This window comes from Lithobates pipiens, unplaced genomic scaffold (genome assembly GCF_037356315.1).
Source record: "Lithobates pipiens isolate NorthernLeopardFrog02 unplaced genomic scaffold, aLitPip1_a1.2 Scaffold_27, whole genome shotgun sequence".
Classification (NCBI taxonomy): Eukaryota; Metazoa; Chordata; class Amphibia; order Anura; family Ranidae; genus Lithobates; species Lithobates pipiens.
In genome coordinates this window covers 59214071-59232465 of record NW_027507788.1, presented here as the reverse complement: position 1 = coordinate 59232465, position 18395 = coordinate 59214071, and the positions used below count along the sequence as shown (strand labels likewise).

Below are 18395 nucleotides of genomic sequence, written 5' to 3'. Positions count from 1 at the left end.
TCCCTATGTGTGCTTTCTAACTGTAGGGGCAGAAACATAAGATCTCCATTTTCCTTTCGGACAGAACAGCAGTCTTCCTTGTTTACATACTCTCTACGGACGATCACCGGATTCTCGGCAGATGTGGCATCTGTCGGACTCAATGATTTACTCCCATGGCGCACGCGTGCCCCAGACCCCAAGAAGAGAATCTCGTACAGGTAAGTGATTATGCGCTAAAGGGCCACCCTGCCACAGTATATGTAAGTGCGGTGGTCCTTAAGCGGTTAAACAAGCTGAAGTTAGAAACTGATTGGTTACTATGCACAGCTGCACCAGATTCTGTGTGCACCAGTTTTAGTAAATCTCCCCCATAATGTTTTGAGGTTTTAAGTGAAATTTTCTGTAAAATTTCCTTTTTTTGTGTGTGTGCAAAACGAAAAAAATAAAAAATGGCCTAGACCGCAAAAGGGTTAAGTTTACCAGTGAATGTGTTAGGTGAATAATGTTGTGTATGCAAACCCGATTTTCAGAGAAAAAGTATTTTAACAAAAAGACGGAGACAAGGGTACCACTGATATTTTTATAACTTCTCTCCATACACACATAACAATGAGGAGGAACGATCCAATTCATTATGCTATATGTAGAAGCAAAAGCTCTGAAGATGCAAAATCTACAACTGAGTCCTAAACCTGTACAGATCCGAGAGGCACAGAGAGCGTTTAATACACTACAAGATATCCTATCTGCAGCTTTTATTGGCCCTTAATCTTCCATCAACCACACCTTTTATTGTTGAGTCATGGCTACATATTGCTCAATGCTTCGGTACTAAGCCACTTAGTAACCCATAATGCCCAGCTTCCCAGATGATGATCTGAATTTTCAGGACAGATTATTTTCAGTAACTTCTGCTTTGGTCCCTGACCACAACACACTTTATCAATAAAGGATTCATACAAGCAATACAATTATATTTACGTACATTTCCAAGACTGCTTATGCACTGCGCAATAAGAGGACAGTTACAGAACAAACTTACCAGATAATAAAATAAACTAGGGGTATTTTAATTTGGTACAGGCTGCACTTGCAATGACATGATTGAATTGCAGAAATTCCCACTTTCACAAGTGATGCTATTAATGCTAGATTTTCTTTATTAAATCATTCCACTTCTAGTTTTGTGTATTAGCACCCCTTTCACACCAGGGTTGTCTGCCATACAACCTTTACCCATGTTAACCTTTGCAGGCAATTGAAAAGGTGTAATTGTCATAAAAGGAAAACCTGTTGAATTAAATAGGGAGTTTGCTGATTCAAGAGGGGAATCCTGAACATCAGCTTATTTGTAAACACTACACAAAGGCTTCACAATGGCCGCACAGCCAAATTTTAAAGGGAGTTTTCTCTCTTCCCTAGATTAGCCATGGATATTTACAGCCTACATCACTCTATGATTTTTGGTATCCCCACCACTGCCAACGTCAAAAATCCATATCCCAATCCTGCAACTCTGACTCCACGGGAGAGGCTTCAATGATGTTAGGTGATCAATAATACAGGAGACAATAAAGGGGGTTTGCAGAGGTTGGATTTGAGCAGGTGTATATACATTGAGCATGTAGATGTACAGCTGAGGCAATTGTAGTTAGCGAGGGGGGGGGGGGCAGCCAATGATGTAACACTGACAACAGGATGAGTGACATGATGATCAGGCCAGAGTGACTTGTTTTTCCTCCGGGGTTTCCTCCAGCAGTTGCATAATCAGTTCATGAAGTGGCCTGCAGACCTTAGCATAGCCAATAGCCGTGAGGTGGAGGAAGTCGAACATGTCGTTTCTAGAGATAGTGCCATCTGAGTGAACAAAGCCAAAATCAAAGTCCAGCAACTGCACTCCAGGAAGACGTGGGAGCCATGAGCGCAAGAGCTGGTTGACGCGTGCATTCTTCTCTCGCAGTGGATTTGGCTTCTCTCCACGTGGCAATAATCCCTGTAAGGTGAAAAAAAAGGGTCAGGCACAGAAAGTATTTTGAAAATTTAAAACTGTTGCATGACAAGATTGTTTTGGATCTCTCAGATCAGTTTTAGGTCCATTTGTAGGCATTCGAGGCCTTACATATTTATTTACTATTCCATGACGACGCCGGCCTACACAGTGCCTTCAAAAAGTATTCACACCCCTTAAAATTTTCCACATTTTGTAATGTTACAACCAAAAATTTTAATGTATTTTATTGACATTTTATGTGATAAACCAACACAAAGTGGCACATAATTGTGAAGTGGAAGGAGATGGTTTTCCATTTTTTTTTACAAATAAATCACTGAAAAGTGTGGCGTGCATTTGTATTCAGCCCCCCTGAGTCAATACTTTGTAAAACCACCTTCTGTTGCAATTACAGCTGCAAGTCTTTTTGGGGATGTCTCTACCAGCTTTTCACATCTAAAGAGTGACATTTTTGCCCATTCTTCATTGCAAAATAGCTCAAGATCTGTCAGAATAGACGGAGAGTGTCTGTGAACAGCAATTTTCAAGTCTTGCCACAGATTCTCAATTGGATTTGGGTCTGAACCTTGACTGGGCCATTCTAACATTAATAAGCTTTGATCTAAACCATTCCATTGTAGCTCTGGCTGTATGTTTAAGGTCGTTGTCCTGCTGGAAGGTGAACCTCCATCCAAGTAAGAAGTCTTTTGCAGACTCCTGCCCTGTATTTGGCTCCATCCATATTCCCATCAGCTCTGACCAGCTTCCCTTTCCCTGCTGAAGAAAAGTATCCTCACAACAGGATTCTGCCACCACCATGTTTCACGGTGGGGATAGTGTGTACAGGGTGATGTGCAGTGTTAGTTTTCAGCCACAGATAGCATTTTGCTTTTAGGCCAAAAAGTTCAATTTTGGTCTTATCTGACCAGAGCTCCTTCTTCCACATGTTTGCTGTGTCCCCCATATGGCTTCTCGCAAAATGCAAACAGGACTATTTATGGCTTTCTTTCAACAATGACTTCCTTCTTGCCGCTCTTCCATAAAGGCTAGATTTGTGGAGTGCAAGACTACGCCCTTGTGCACACGGTCGGAGAATCCGTCGGAATGTGTCCTATTGGACCGTGTCGTCAGATAATCCGACTGTATGTGGTATGCATCGGACTGATTCCATCCGAATATCCGTCGGACCCAATTTTCCAACATGTTGGAAATATTTCCCGACCAACTGGTTTGATCGGACATACTCCGATCATGTGTAGCGAATTTTGATCGGACCAAGTGCCACGCATGCTCAGATCAAATTCCTACATCAAAGCTACTGGCTACTAGCCTGAATCTAGTCCCATCGTAACGAAATTACGTCATCACGTTCTGAAAGATCTGATTTTTCGACAACTTAGTCCGTCCGCGTGTATGCAACAGTTTCGGACACAATCCGTCGGACTAAATCCAATGGACAAAATCCGACGGATTTGGTTGGCAGAATCTCCGACCGTGTGTACAGGGGCTTATAGTTGTCCTGTGGACAGATTCTCTCACCTTACCTGTGGATCTCTGCAGTTCCTCCAGAATTAACATGGGCCTCTTGGCTGCTTCTCTGATGAATGTTCTCCTTGCCCGGCCTGTCTGTTTAGGTGTACGGCCAGGTTGTGGCAAGTTTGGAGTTGTGCCATACTCTTTCCATTTTGGGTGATGGATTGAGATGTTCAAAGCTTGGGATATATTTTTTTTATAACATAACCCTGCTTTAAACTATTTCACAACTTTATTCCTATCTGGTGTGTTCCTTGGCCTTAATGATGCTGTTTGTTCACTGATGTTCTCTAACAAACCTCTGAGGGCTTCACAGAACAGCTATATTTATACAGAGATTAAATTACATACAGGTGGACTCTGTTTTCTAATTAGGTGACTTCTGAAGGCAATTGGTTCCACTAGATTTTAGTTAGGGGTATCAGAGTAAAGGGGACTGAATACAAATGCACGCCACACTTTTCATATATTAGTAAAAAATTTGGAAAATCATTTTCCTTCCACTTCACAATTATGTGCCACTTTGTGTTGGTCTATCACATAAAATCCCAATAAAATATATGTATGTTTTTGGTTGTTACATGACAAAACGTGGAAAGTTTCAAGGGGTATGAATACTTTTTCAAGGCACTGTATGTACCGAGGCTGAACATGGTTTATGGACATCAGAGAATTTAACTAAACCCTCAAAAAGTGTAAATTTGAAAAACAAATTGTGGATGTAATTAATACTCCCAAATCACTGCATAAAGGCAAAAAACAAAGGATTTATGTCTTTTTAAAAGCTTGCGGCATATGTTCATACGACCAAAGCAGCAACATGATAATGGGGTCCCATACATATCTTGTAAGTATTGTTTGCAGCTGATGAGAAAAATAAAGGATGTAAGCACAACAGTATTGGAGGGGCAAGAAGAATATAACACTGTAGCCTTTGCTCAAATTCAACAAATACTGTACCTAAAATCCAACTAATGCCACAAATCAATATTCAATCAGATTGACATTTGTACTTGTCTCCATTTTTAGTGTACTCTAAAGCTGGCCATACATTATACAACTTTCCATTAGATTTACCAAAATTATATAAAATTAGGTCAAATCTAAGCACGTTCAAATTGTATACAAGCAGGCAGACCTTTGGACTACATAGTTGAAGGTAAATAAAAAGGAAATTGAATTCGAAAATTGTATAATGTATGGCCAGCTTAAAGCGTTACTAAACCCACAACAGTAAAATTAGTCTGTATATGCAGTAAAGCATGCTTGCTATACTTGCTGTGGAACCTAAGGGATTCCACAATCCTCTGCATTGTGTAAAAAGGCTGTTTGATCCTGTCATCTCTGACCCTCCCCTTCTTTTAATGACCCCAATCTACCTGCTGATAGAGTTTTTTTTTTTCCTCGGGAGGGTGTCTGTGATCAAGCACAGGGCCAATCAGCACTGTCAAGACAGAGGGTCAGGAGTCATGCAGCCTCATAGGACAGAGTAGAGTGAAAATTCCTCCTACAAGCTTTAACCAGATACTGATAGAAGTCACAAGACTGCTATATACTGCTGATGAGAAAGGGTATTTAGCAGTTTTTATATATACTAAAATAATTGTATTTCCATGTTCTGTGCACTGTGGGAGACCAGATATAGCGAATGCAGGTTCTGGGTTTAGTAACACTTTTAAGGCCTCTTTTACATTGACGGCAAGGAGAGAGAGAAGTAAAAACAAAATGTTTGGGTTTTACTGCTCCCCGGCTTGCCTAGACGCAAGTAAAGATAACCATCTGTCATGTTAGCACAGACTACTTACACACCGAATGCAGTTTGATGCAATTGGCCAAAGTTTGAGGCTGGGTTCACACTGCAGCATGGAGTGGCTCACAGCAGGGGCCCAGTGCATCCCCATTCACTATTCCAAGTCCGATTTCACTCCACATTTTTGTCTGAAACAGATCAGAAGACGCACAGGACTCCACTTCGGAGATGACTCCATAGAGAGCCGGACACAATCTCCTGACATGAGAATTGGATGCAAAATAACCACATCCAATTCGCACTAGTGTGAACCCAGCGTGATGCATTATGAACTGCACTCAAACTGCATAGACAGCCCAAAATCAAGGTAATCCTATTGGCATAGTTTACGCCGTTGCAGGTCAACTCAGTTAAAAAAAAAGTAGAGCATACTGCATTTTTCTGCACCACAAATGCAGGCATATGCTACAAACATGTTTCAAGTGCACTGCACTTCACCCTTAAACCACCTCAATACAGAGCACTTACACCCCCTTCCTGCCCAAGCCAAATTTTCAGATTTCAGTGCTGTCGTTGTTTAAATGACAATTTCATTTTATTTTATAACATTTTGTAAATAAGTAAATTTTCTCCTTAACTGATGGGCACTGATAAGGTGGCATCAATGAGGGGGCACTGACGATGGGCACTGGTAGGCGGCACTGATATGTAGCACTGATATGTAGTACTGACGGGCATCAATAGGCAGCACTAATGGGCACTCATGAGTGGCACTGGTGGTCACTGACAAGCGACACTGATGGGCACTGAGAGGCTGCACTGATGGGTACTTATGGGTGGCACTGATTGTCAGGCATTTGGGATGGTCACTGATTGGCAGCTGTCTGGGCACTGATTGGCATTTCCCTGGTGGTCGTGGGTGGCATACCTGGTGGTCCAGGGTGGTGGCAATCCCTGGTGACGTCTGCCCAGAATGAGAGCTGTGCCACCCAGCTGTCATTTGACAGCCGGCAGGCGCAAGGCAGTTAAAGTGATTATAAACGATCACCTTGTAAAACAATCTATTTAATATCAAATCCAGTTTCAAATAGAAACGAAAGGCAAAAAACATTTGTGCATAGATATAAAAGAAGGAATTTATATTGTTTTTAAATAAGTGATCACATTCCCTCTCAACTGCATAAGAGCTGGGGGGAGAGCAGCAACAGTACACTGAGCTTCCCAGTGAAAAGCTGTGCAGGGGAGGCATGTCAGGACAAGTCTGATCATTGGAGGAGAGCAGGTAGAGTTACCAGCACAGCTAGAGAACTGAGCACACTGTGATATCCTGCGTAGCATGGTCAGTTTTTAATAGGAAAGCAGAGGGACTGACAGGAACACCAGGGATTTCAAACAAAAATAGGATTTTTATAACCGCTTACCTGTAAAATCCTTTTCTTTTGAGGTACATCAGGGGACACAGAGACTCAGTAATTACTGATGGGTTATAGGGTATCACTAGGTGATTGGACACTGGCACACCCTAGACAGAAAGTTCAATCCCCCATATAACCCCTCCCCCTACTGGAGGTACCTCAGTTTTGTAGCAAAGCAATATAAAAGTGTATTAGAAAGGGGAGAGACCTCTGTGTCTCGTGATGTACAGTACCTCAAAAGAAAAGGATTTTACAGGTAAGCTGTTATAAAAATCCTATTTTCTTTCTCGTACATCACGGGACACAGAGACTCAGTAATTACTGATGGGATGTCCCAGAGCAATGCTATCTGAGGGGAGGGGAACCATACAACATAGGGTGTAATCAGACCTAAGGGACCCTGTACCGCTGCCTGCAGCACCCTTAGGCCCCTTTCACATGGTACGGATCAGTAATGATCCACTCCGTGATGATCCACTTGCTCAGCGGGGATCGCTCCGTTGTCCCCGCTGAGACGGCGGATAACAGGGTGGTCCCGGAACACTTTGCAGGGACCGCCCTGTCAGCTCCCCATTCTCCTCTATGGGGGATTGGATGAGCACGGACCGTCTGTCCTTGTTCATCCGATCCGCTCTGCAGACGGATAGAAAAATAGTATTTTCCTCAGTCAGCAGAATCAGACAATTGTGGAGGCGGACGATAGCGGGTGTCTGTGGATGTTCATCCGCAGACACCCGCTATCCCATAGGAATGCATGTATGTCCGTATTTCATCCGCAAACGGATGGATGAAATACGGACATAATGTCCGCATGTGTGAAAGGGGCCTAAAGGCGAAGTCCTCATGCCTTCTCACATCCACCTGATAAAATTTGGTGGATGTATGGACTGATGACCAGATTGCGGCCTTGCAGATTTGAGCCAAGGAGGCCTGGTGATGCACCGCCCACAAAGCACCAATAGCCCTAGTGGAGTGCGCCTTGATCTGAAAAGGCGGAATATTTTGCTTCAAACCATAAGCTTGAACAATTACTTGTCTAATCCATTTAGCAATGGTAGATTTTGACGCTGCCTGTCCTCTCTTAGGACCCTCTGAAAATATGAAGAAAACATCAGTATTGCGAACCGAGCAGTCGCTTCCAGATAGGCTTTGACTGCTCTCACTACATCCAAAGAATGTAGTGACTTCTTTTCCATAGAGCAGGGATTTGGAAAAAAGGAAGGCAGAACAATATCTTGATTTAGATGAAAACCTGAGACCACCTTCCGTAGAAAACTAGGATGAGGGCGTAACACCACTCTATCCTTGTGCATTATCAGATACGATTCTTTACAAGAGAGGGCCGCTAATTCTGATACTCTTCTGGCAGAAGAAATGGCCACCAGAAAAATGTATTTCCTTGTCAACAGAATTTGATGTATCGGTTCAAAAAGCTGCTTCTGTAAAGCGGACAGAACCAAATTCAAATCCCAGGGTTTCAGAGGCACCCTAACTGGAGGATTAAGGCGAGTTACCCCTTGTATAAAGCTTCGGCCCAAAGAATACGAAGCAAGTGGACGTTGAAACAGAACCGATAAGGCCAAGACTTGGCCCTTGATGGTACTCAATGCCAGTTTCATCTCTAACCCATTTTGCAGAAATTCGAGGATTCTGCTTATGACACATTTTCTGGGGTGCCAACCCCTGGATTCACACCAGGAGACATATGCTTTCTAGACTCTGTGATAAATCATTCTGGAAGCTGGCTTTCTTGCATAAATCAAGGTAGATATCACAGGGCCCGAAAGCCCACGATTCTTCAGAATGTGGGTTTCAATAGCCAAACCGTTAAATTTAGCGTTTGTAAGGTAGGATGGAATACCTGGAATAGCAGGTCTGGACGGGGCAGTAGGGTCCAAGGAGAGCCTACCGCCATCTTCACTATTTCTGCATACCAAGCTCTTCGGAGCCACGCTGGGGCCACCAAAAGAACCGACTTCTTCTCGTGCCTGATCCTGCAAAGAAGTCTTGGCAGTAGCAGAATAGGAGGGAATGCATAAATGAAAGAGAACCGATGCCATGGAGTTACCAACGCATCTGTCCCGCATGCAAGAGGATCCCACATTCTTGACACAAAGTTGTCAACGTTGTTGTTGAACCTGGACGCAACGAGATCTACATCCAGAACCCCCCCATTTCTGGCATATGGCCAAGAAGACGGGGTGAAGAGACCATTCCCCTGGGACTAACTGCTGGTGGCTCATGTAGTCCGCCTGCCAGTTCTCTACCCCCGGAATGAAGACTGCCGATATGCATGGCACATGTCTTTCTGCCCAGATTAAGATCTGGTTTACTTCACCTTGAGCTGCACGACTCTTGGTGCCCCCTTGGTGATTGATATAAGCCACTGCTGTGGCATTGTCAGACTGGATTCTGACAGGGCAACCCTGCAACCTGAGTGTCCAAGCTTTTAGGGCTAGATACGCCACATGGATCTCCAGAATGTTGATGGATAAGGCCCTCTCGGTCTTGGACCATCTCCGTTGGACAGTCGACTGTTCCAGGACTGCCCCCCAACCCGAAAGACTGGCATCTGTTGTTACCACTGTCCAGGTAACTGGTAAAAAGGATTTTCCTTTCCGCAGATTTTCGGGTATCAACCACCAGCTGAGGCTCCGACACTTTGTAGGGGACAGATGCATGGGAAAATCTAACGCCTGAACCTTCTTGTTCCAGGCCAATAGGATACTGTTTTACAGTAGCCTTGAATGAGACTGAGCGTAAGGAACTGCTTCGAATTAAGCTACCATCTTCCCCAACAACCTCATACAAAAACAAATAGAAGGACCCTTTTTTGCCCTGACTACCTGAATTAGTTCTCTTATAGCACTGATCTTTGCTTGGGGTAGGAATACCCTCTGCTCGGCTGTATCTATGACCAGACACAAATACTCTAGTTTACTTACTTACTGGTTTTAAAGAAGACTTCCTTAAGTTGGGGACCCAACCTAGGCATTCCAGGTAGTTGATTGTGGTGACCAAATTTTGGTCCAGGCGGGCTATCGACCTGTCTATCAAGAGCAAGTCGTCTAGGTATGCTATTATTGTTATACCTTGGGCCCTTAATCTGGCCAGAGGAGGGGCCAAGATCTTTGTAAACAACCGAGGTGCAGTAGCTAGCCGAAAGGCAGAGCTACAAACAAAGTGGCGTTTTTCTACTTCGAAACGCAGGAATTTTTGATGAGCAGGGAAAATAGGTACGTGCAGGCGCACATCTTTGATGTCTATTGACGCCAGAAGTTCTCCTCCTTGTAGGATGGAGACTACCGATCGGATTGATTCCATGCGAAAAGACCGCATCTTTAGAAATCGGTTTAGATCTTTGAGATCTAGAATGGGTCTGACAGCTCCGTTTGGCTTTGGTACAGTGAAAAGGTTTGAATAAAACCCCATTCCCTGCTCTTGCATGGGAACTTCCATGATAACTTTTTGCGACAATAGTCGCTCCAACGCTAGAAGGAGAGACTTCTTTTTCTCTGGGTCTTTGGGTACATTTGATCTGAGGAAACGAGAAGGGAATTCTTGGAATTCTAGTTTGTAACCTAGAGTTATTGTGGAGACCACCCATTTGTCCCCCGAAATTCCTCCTGCCAGAGCCCTGAAAACTTTAGTAGTCTTCCCCCCCACTCGAGTGAGCGGGGGCGCCCCTTCATAAGGAGGTCTTAAGCCGCGTACACACGATCAAACAAGCGGGTGAAAAAGTCCGGCAAACTCAAGTCCGCCGGACAATCCCCCCGTGTGTAGCCTCCGGCATACTTTTTTGACCCGAAAGTACGGCGGACTTAGAATGCCGTGTTACACTCCAATCTTCCCGATGGACTCGCATTTGGGCGGACAATCCGGCCGTGTGTATGCCAGTCCGCTGTACTTTTGAAATGAGCAGACTTTTCCCGCCCGGAGAAAAGTCAGCTCATTTCGAGCGGGTCTCCAGGTAGGCGGGGCCCGCGAAGGAGATGCCGCCGGCCCCGCCACCTGGTATGGACTTAAAGGGGAACCCCAACGCCGAAAAAAATCGGCGTGGGGGTCCCCCCAAAGTCCACAACAGACCCTTGTCCGAGCATGCTACCCGGCCGGCCAGGAAAGGAGGGGCCAGCGAGCGCCCCCCCCCTGAGCCGTACCAGGCTGCGTGCCCTCAACATGGGGGGTGCCTTGGGGAAGGGGGGGCGCGCGGCCCCCCCCACCCCAAAGCACCTTGTCCCCATGTTGATGAGGACAAGGGCCTCTTCCCGACAACCCTGGCCGTTGGTTGTCGGGGTCTGCGGGCGGGGGGCTTATCGGAATCCGGGAGCCCCTTTAATAAGGGGGCCCCCGGATACCGGTCCCACACCCTATGTGAGTATGGGGTATGTACCCCTACCCGTTCACCTGTAAAATAAAAGTACAAAAAAAAACACAACACGAGATAAAATACTTTATTGCACAGCTCCGGGGGTCTTCCGTCTTCGGGGGTCTTCTCGCCGGACTCCTCCGCTATCTTCTTGTAGCTCTTTTGCTAGCGGAGGAGTCCGGCTTTCTTCCTCGCCGCCGGCCTCTTCTTCAGACTTCGGGGGTCTTGTCCCCCTCTTCGGTTCTTCTGCCGGGCCACCGCGCCTTCTTATAGCTCTTTTACAGGCGGTGGCCCGGTCTTCTGTCGCCGCCTTCTGTTCTTCTCTTCTTCTTCTTCAGATGTTGCCTCGCCGAGTCCTCCGCTCACAATGACGGGGACCGGGCACGCGGCGACTTATATAGGGACAAGGGGCGGGGTCTTCGGTGGATGTCACATGGGTTCATGTCACATGGGTTGATGTCACATGGCGACAGTCCCAGCATCCTCCGGGACTGTGACATCGTAAGGGGGCGGGGTCACCATGTGACATGAACCCATGTGACATCCACAGAAGACCCCGCCCCTTGTCCCTATATAAGTCGCCACGTGCCCGTTCCCTGTCATTGTGAGCGGAGGACTCGGCGAGGCAACATCTGAAGAAGAACAGAAGAACGGAAGGCGGCGGCGGCGGCAGAAGAACTGAAGAGGGGGACAAGACCCCCGAAGTCGGAAGAAGAGGCCGGCGGCGAGGAAGAAAGCCGGACTCCTCCGCTAGCAAAAGAGCTACAAGAAGATAGCGGAGGAGTCCGGCGATAAGACCCCAGAAGACGGAAGACCCCCGGAGCTGTGCAATAAAGTATTTTATCTCGTGTGTTGTTTTTTTTGTACTTTTATTTTACAGGTGAATGGGTAGGGGTACATTGTACCCCATACTCATTCACATAGGGTGGGGGGCCAGTATCCGGGGGCCCCCAGGGTTGTCGGGAAGAGGCCCTTGTCCTCATCAACATGGGGACAAGGTGCTTTGGGGTGGGGGGGCCATGCGGCCCCCCCCTTCCCCAAGGCACCCCCCATGTTGAGGGCACGCGGCCTGGTACGGCTCAGGAGGGGGGGGCGCTCGCTGGCCCCTCCTTTCCTGGCCGGCCGGGTAGCGTGCTCGGACAAGGGTCTGTTGTGGACTTTGGGGGGACCCCCACGCCGATTTTTTTGGGTGTTGGGGTTCCCCTTTAAGTCCATACCAGGCAGCGGGGCCAGCGACGTCTCCTTCGCGGGCCCCGCCTACCTGGAGACGCGCTCGAAATGAGCGGACTTTCCTCCGCGTGTGTGGGCGAGTCCGTTCATTTCAAAAGTAGGGCGGATAGTACGGCGGACTTAGTACGCCGTATTAGTCCGCTGAAAAAGTGCCGTGTGTGGGCAAGTAGCCCGTTCGGAAAGTCCGACGGACAGTCTGGCGGGAAGTCCGCCAGACTAAGTACGTCGGACATACGGCTACGTGTGTACGCGGCTTTAGTGTTTTGTCTTGAAGACCTTCTCTCCCAGGACTTCTTTTGTCCCTGGGTTTGACTCTGAGTTTTAACCTTTGAGCCTGACGGAGGAGGCCGTCGTGACTGCCTGGAGGCTAATGACCCTGGCACTGGAGAAAGCGCCATTTTAAAAGGAGGGACGTTTACTCCTTTTCTTGACTGGTAAAAGGGTGCTTTTCCCACTAGAGATCCTTTGGATATAATTGTCTAAATCCTCTCCAAACAGTTTTGCACCACGAAATGGAAATCCCGCCAGGAGTTTCTTACATGGTGACTCGGCTGACCAATTTTTCAGCCATAAGATTCTACGAATGTGTACCAATCCAAGCATAAGGCGAGAGGTCTGAAGGATAGAATCCCTGATAGCATCAACAGCAAAACACAAAGCCGCTTGTAGGTTAGCTAACCCCCGGGCTTGCTGTTCAGGTAAAGCTTTAAGCACTTATTTAATATGGTCTCTCAAATATTGACAGACTCCAATTGCTGCCACTGCAGGTTGAGCTACTAAAGGAGAAAACTATTTTTAATAGGAATTCCATTTTCTTATCAGTTGGATCCCTAAGCATCTGAGCGTTGTCAACAGGACAAGTCAGGCTTTTGTTTAAGGAAGAAATGGCGGCATCAACTGCCGGTATACCCCACATCTTAGTAAATTTTTTCCTCCATAGGATAAAGTGTAGAAAACTTTTTAGGAGGAAAAAAATGTTTATCTGGGTGATGCCACTCAGAATAGTAAGCTTTTCCAGCAAACCATGAACAGGAAAAGCATGTGCAGTTTGAAGAGGTTTCAGTGAACCCAGAGAAGAAGTGGGTTCTTTAACTGACACAGGTATGGGTAACTTAAACGTGGAATGGACCAATCCAGCAAGAATTTGCACCATCTGAAGAGGGCCCTTCTGCACTAGATTCCTCAGAAGTGGAATCATCAGTCTCCTCCCGATCCTCTGAGGGGGATTCCTCTCCTTTATCCCAGAGTTCCTCACTCTGAGGGTCCTGGGTGACAGAGGGGGGCCTAGTGCGTTTTCTTCCACTGAGTGAAGATGCGATTAAGGCCACTAATCTTTCCTCTAAACTGTTTATGGTTGAGGAAAAAACCTCCTGTGTAATGTACACAGGGGCTGAAATGCAGCCCAACCCCGATGGCTCTCCCTGGCCAGCCTCCCTGGGTACTGAAGGGGGGGAGGGGCTGCAAAGGGGGGTCCTCAGAGCCCCTATTCTTCGGGGTACTTGTACCTCTTCTACCCATAGTGCAAAGCAACAAAAGGTTGCTTTAGGTACCACAAAAAAATGCACTGACTGCTGAGCACTGTAGTTCAGCAACTGGCGCTGCTACCAAGACTCAGTCTGGTGCCTAAGTAAATGTTGTCTGGGAATGCCTGTGTTTTCGTCACTCACATGCGCCTTTAAGCTCTGTGTCCCTCCATAGGCTGTGTGCAGCTGAAAAAGAGTGCACTTTAAAGACTGTGTAGCCTAGTGTTCTGCCCCCCCTCCTCCGACCACTTCCACCCCTCCACCCCCACTCGCTTTTTAAAAACGAGCGTTTCCCGGGTGAGCAGAGGTTCTAACCCTGCTGGCAAGCATGGAGGGGAGGCTGGGGCAGAGGAGAGGGAAGGGGCGGTGGATGTGAAGCCGCTGTAATGGCAGCGGCGAACGGCGGCGGGTGGTGCAGTATGTTACCGTTCTCTGCCCAGGCCTGTCTCAGTCCCCTAATCCGTGGAGGGAGAATCCCAGAAGAAAAAAAAAGCCTTACCTTCATCCTTCCTGGAGCATGACTGGAGGAGCATAGAGCGTGGACACCAAGCAGACAGTCAGGCATGAAAGGTATGTGCTCTTGGCAGCCCCCGGTGGCAACTATAGGCATAGCATACATTTACTTAAAAGGAGAAAACCTACTAGAATTAGAAAAATTCTTGGAGTCTCCCTTACCTTATCCAGCTGCAGGGTCTGAACAATCTTCACCTCTCACAGTGGGCTCCGTTAGGAAAAATCCTTCAGAAACTGGGGCCCCTTGAATAGGGGGATCCGCAGTTCTGGGCCCGTAAAGCACCCTGCCAGGAATATGGCTGAAAAAAAACAAATACTGGGTCCTAGGGTCCAGCTCTCTAAAAAGAGAAGCATTACAGGTAAAACCTTGTTTCTTCGGAACACGAGGCCCGGGTACCATCCAATTCAGCCTGGAAAAGACACTTTGAATGGATCCGGTTGCATAGCTGGCCCCAGTAAGGATATTCCAGCGGAACTCAGTACAGCAAATCTTACTTGTGACCAACACCTAAGACACTGGTGAAAAAAACTGAGGTACCTCCAGTAGGGGGAGGGGTTATATGGGGGATTAAACTTCCTGTCTAGGGTGTGCCAGTGTCCAATCACCTAGTGATACCCTATAACCCATCAGTATTTACTGAGTCTCTGTGTCCCGTGATGTACGAAGAACAGGATAAATTTACATACAAGTACATGGTACAGCAGGCACATATCGGGAATATGAAATGTTGGGGTAGCAAACACTTTAAGTCAAGCCCAAAAACGTATATAAAAATGCACTGCTAAGCGCAGCGCAAAACACATTTAAGCACGCAAACGCATGCAAACATGCAGTCAAACACGTGGTTATGTGCAGTTTTTGGTGTGTATGAGCCCTAAAAGGCCTGATCAGACACACCTCCTTTCTTTCTGTGGAGTAGAAGTGTGCATGAGGACATCTGTAATGACTGAGCGAGGACTGTGGCTGTTTTTCATCTATGCCTGCAGAAAGCACTGGGAAGCAAGCACATCTCCACTAAGAGAAAATTCAAGTTAGACTTACCGGTAACTTGTTTTCCATAAGTCTTTCAGGACAGCACCTGAGAGATAGTGACTCCACCCAATGGACCATAGGAACACCTCCTCCTTCCAGATCTTTAAAAGGGAGGCAACTCCCTACTACACATCAGTAGTAGAAGAGAACCTCTGGGCCCGGCTGGAACATAAGTTAGTCACAGCATAGTGAGGGCGAGCGGGTCATTGCTGTCCTGAAAGACTTATGGAAAACAAGTTACCAGTAAGTCTAACGTAGACTTACTCTCTTAGGGTGGGACAACAGCCTGCAGGACCTTCCTGCCAAATGTCTGATCGCTGGCAGATGTGAGGTCCAGCCTGTAATGTCGCAAAAAGGTGTGAAAACTTGAACACATTGCCAGCGTTAATTTTAGTCTTAGGACTAAAATGGCATTTTCGTTTTAGTCCCATTTTAGTCATAGTTTCATAGTTTCATAGTTAGTTAGGTTGAATAAAGACACCAGTCCATCCAGTTCAACCTGAGTGAGTGTCTACAATTGTCCCTATCCCTGCACATTACACACTCACATCGGTCCCTACAATCAAGGAGCCCCCAGTCCAAGGTCCCCACTCATATACTAGGGCCAATTTTGAACAGAAACCAATCAACCTACCTGCATGTCTTTGGATTGTGGGAGGAAACCGGGGTACCCGGAGGAAACCCACGCAGGCACAGGGAGAACATGCAAACTCCAGGCAGGTAGTGTCGTGGTTGGGATTTGAACCAGTGAACCAGTGACCTTCTTACTGCTAGGTGAGAGTGCTAACCACTACACCACTGTGCTGCCCAGTCTTCTGCAATTGTTTTAGTTTTAGTCGTATTTAGTCGACTAAATCTCCAGTACATTTCAGTAATTGCAATTTAATTGTAGTCATAGTCTTTTGACTAAAATGGCATTTTAGTCATATTTTAGTCATAGTTGTATTTTAGTCAACTAAATTAACACTGCATATTGCTGCCTTGCAAATTTGTTCAGGGGTGGCACCAGCTCTTTCTGCCCAAGTGGCCAGAAGCACTCGGGTTGAGTGTGCACGAATTTAAGCTGGCGGAGACAAACCTGCATGCAAGTATGCCTCCAGTAAGGATAATTTCAGCCATCTGGCTAATGATTTTTTAGAAGCCTGGCAACCTTTCTTGTTGCCCAAAAAAAGGACAAATAAAAAATCTGTACGTCTAAAGTCCTTTGTTATTTCTAGGTAACATAACAAAAACCTTTTGATGTCCAACATATGAAAAAAAGTCTCCTTCTCCCCCAATGGATTACAACAGAAGGTTGGGAGCACAATGTCCTGTGAACGATTATGCATTGAGGATACCTTAGGTAAGAATTTTGGGTCTGTCTTAAGGATAACTTTATCCGGAAACACTGAGAGATAAGGTTCCTTAATTGACAGAGCGTGTAGCTCACTGATCCTGAATGCGATCAGGATTACAGCTTTAAGAGTGAGACATCTGAGTGATGCTGCATCCAGAGGTTAAAATGGACTCTTTGCTAGGGATTGCAGGACTACTGACAGGTCCCATTTTGGGAAACCCTTAACCGGCTGGCCTTGATCTTGGAAGAGCTTTAAAAAAATCTGACTACCAGCCGTTCAGAGGCCACAGATTTCTCTAAAAAAAAAAAAAAAAAAACTGCTAGTGCAGAAACCTGTACCTTCAAGGTACTGACTGCTAGTCCCCTATCTGCCCCACCCTACAAGAACTTCAAGATGGAAGCAAGGTTCCTTGGGTAGATGAATTGCACCATGAGTTATAGACCTTCCAGACTTTAGTATAGATGGCTCTTGTTACTTTTTTCCTACTTGATAGCAATGTTGCAACCAGACGATCTGAGAACCCCTTAATCTTTAGGAGCTGCTCTTCAGATACCATGATGCAAGCAACAGCCTGGCCACTTCTGGGTGATTTACTGGACCTTGGATTGCCTGAGAGGTAGATGCCAACAAGGTTAGGTAGCCATCCCCAGAACGGTCGAGGGCGGCGGCGAGGAAGAAAGCCGGGCTCCTCCGCTAGCAAAAGAGCTAGAAGAAGCTAGCGGAGGAGTCCGGCGAGAAGACCACCCGAAGACGCAAGACCCCTGGAGCTGTGCAATAAACTATTTTTACCCTGTGTTGTGTTTTTTTTTTGTACTTTTTTCACAGGTGAATGGGTAGGGGTACATTGTACCCCATACTCATTCACATAGGGTGGGGGGGGCGGTATCCGGGGGCCCCCCTTATTAAAGGGGGCTCCCAGATTCCGATAAGCCCCTCGCCCGCAGACCCCGACAACCAACGACCAGGGTTGTCGGGAAGAGGCCCTTGTCCTCATCAACATGGGGACAAGGCGCTTTGGGGTGGGGGGCGCGCGGCCCCCCCCTTCCCCAAGGCACCCCCCCATGTTGAGGGCACGCGGCCTGGTATGGCTCAGGATGGGGGGAGGGGGGCGCTCGCTTGCCCCTCCTTTCCTGGCCGGCCGGGTAGCGTGCTCGGACAAGGGTCTGTTGCGGACTTTGGGGGGGACCCCGTTTTTTTCCGGCGTTGGGGTTCCCCTTTAAGTCCATACCAGGTGGCGGGGCCAGCGGCGTCTCCTTTGCGGGCCCCGCCTACCTGGAGACGCGCTCAAAATGAGCGGACTTTCCTCCGTGTGTGTGGGCGAGTCCGTTCATTTCAAAAGTACGGCGGATAGTACGGCGGACTTAGTACGCCGTATTAGTCCGCTGAAAAAGTGCCGTGTGTGGGCAAGTAGCCTGTTCGGAAAGTCCGACGGACAATCTGGCGGGAAGTCCGCCAGTCTAAGTCTATAGTCGGCTACATGTGTACGCGGCATTCAGCACACTTAGACCTGCAAACATACGTACAAAAAACAGGGGACCCTTGGTGAGCCCCAGTCTCTGCCTGTGGACCACCCCATAAGGTGCAATAAGAGGGGAAACAAGAAGCACAGCCTCCAGTGCCCAGGCAGGCCCCCGCCACCATGGGGAAAGAAAAAAGAAGACCGGAACCCCAGGAAAGGAAATGGGCAGACTTAGTTAACTGCCCCCTACCTGAGCCTTGCTGG

General features: G+C 47.1%; 1 protein-coding gene across 2 annotated transcripts in view; it reads right to left on the bottom strand.

The window, feature by feature from the left end:
* Nucleotides 1-543: 543 nt before the first annotated feature.
* The window catches only part of PAFAH1B2 (platelet activating factor acetylhydrolase 1b catalytic subunit 2), a 60757-nt gene continuing 42905 nt past the window's right edge, over nt 544-18395 (bottom strand). For both annotated transcript variants that reach the window (XM_077456980.1, XM_077456981.1), the window contains one exon: nt 544-1975. In XM_077456980.1, the coding sequence (XP_077313106.1) occupies nt 1697-1975 (279 nt within the window). In that variant the 3' untranslated portion in view covers nt 544-1696. The remainder of the gene's footprint in view (nt 1976-18395) is intronic.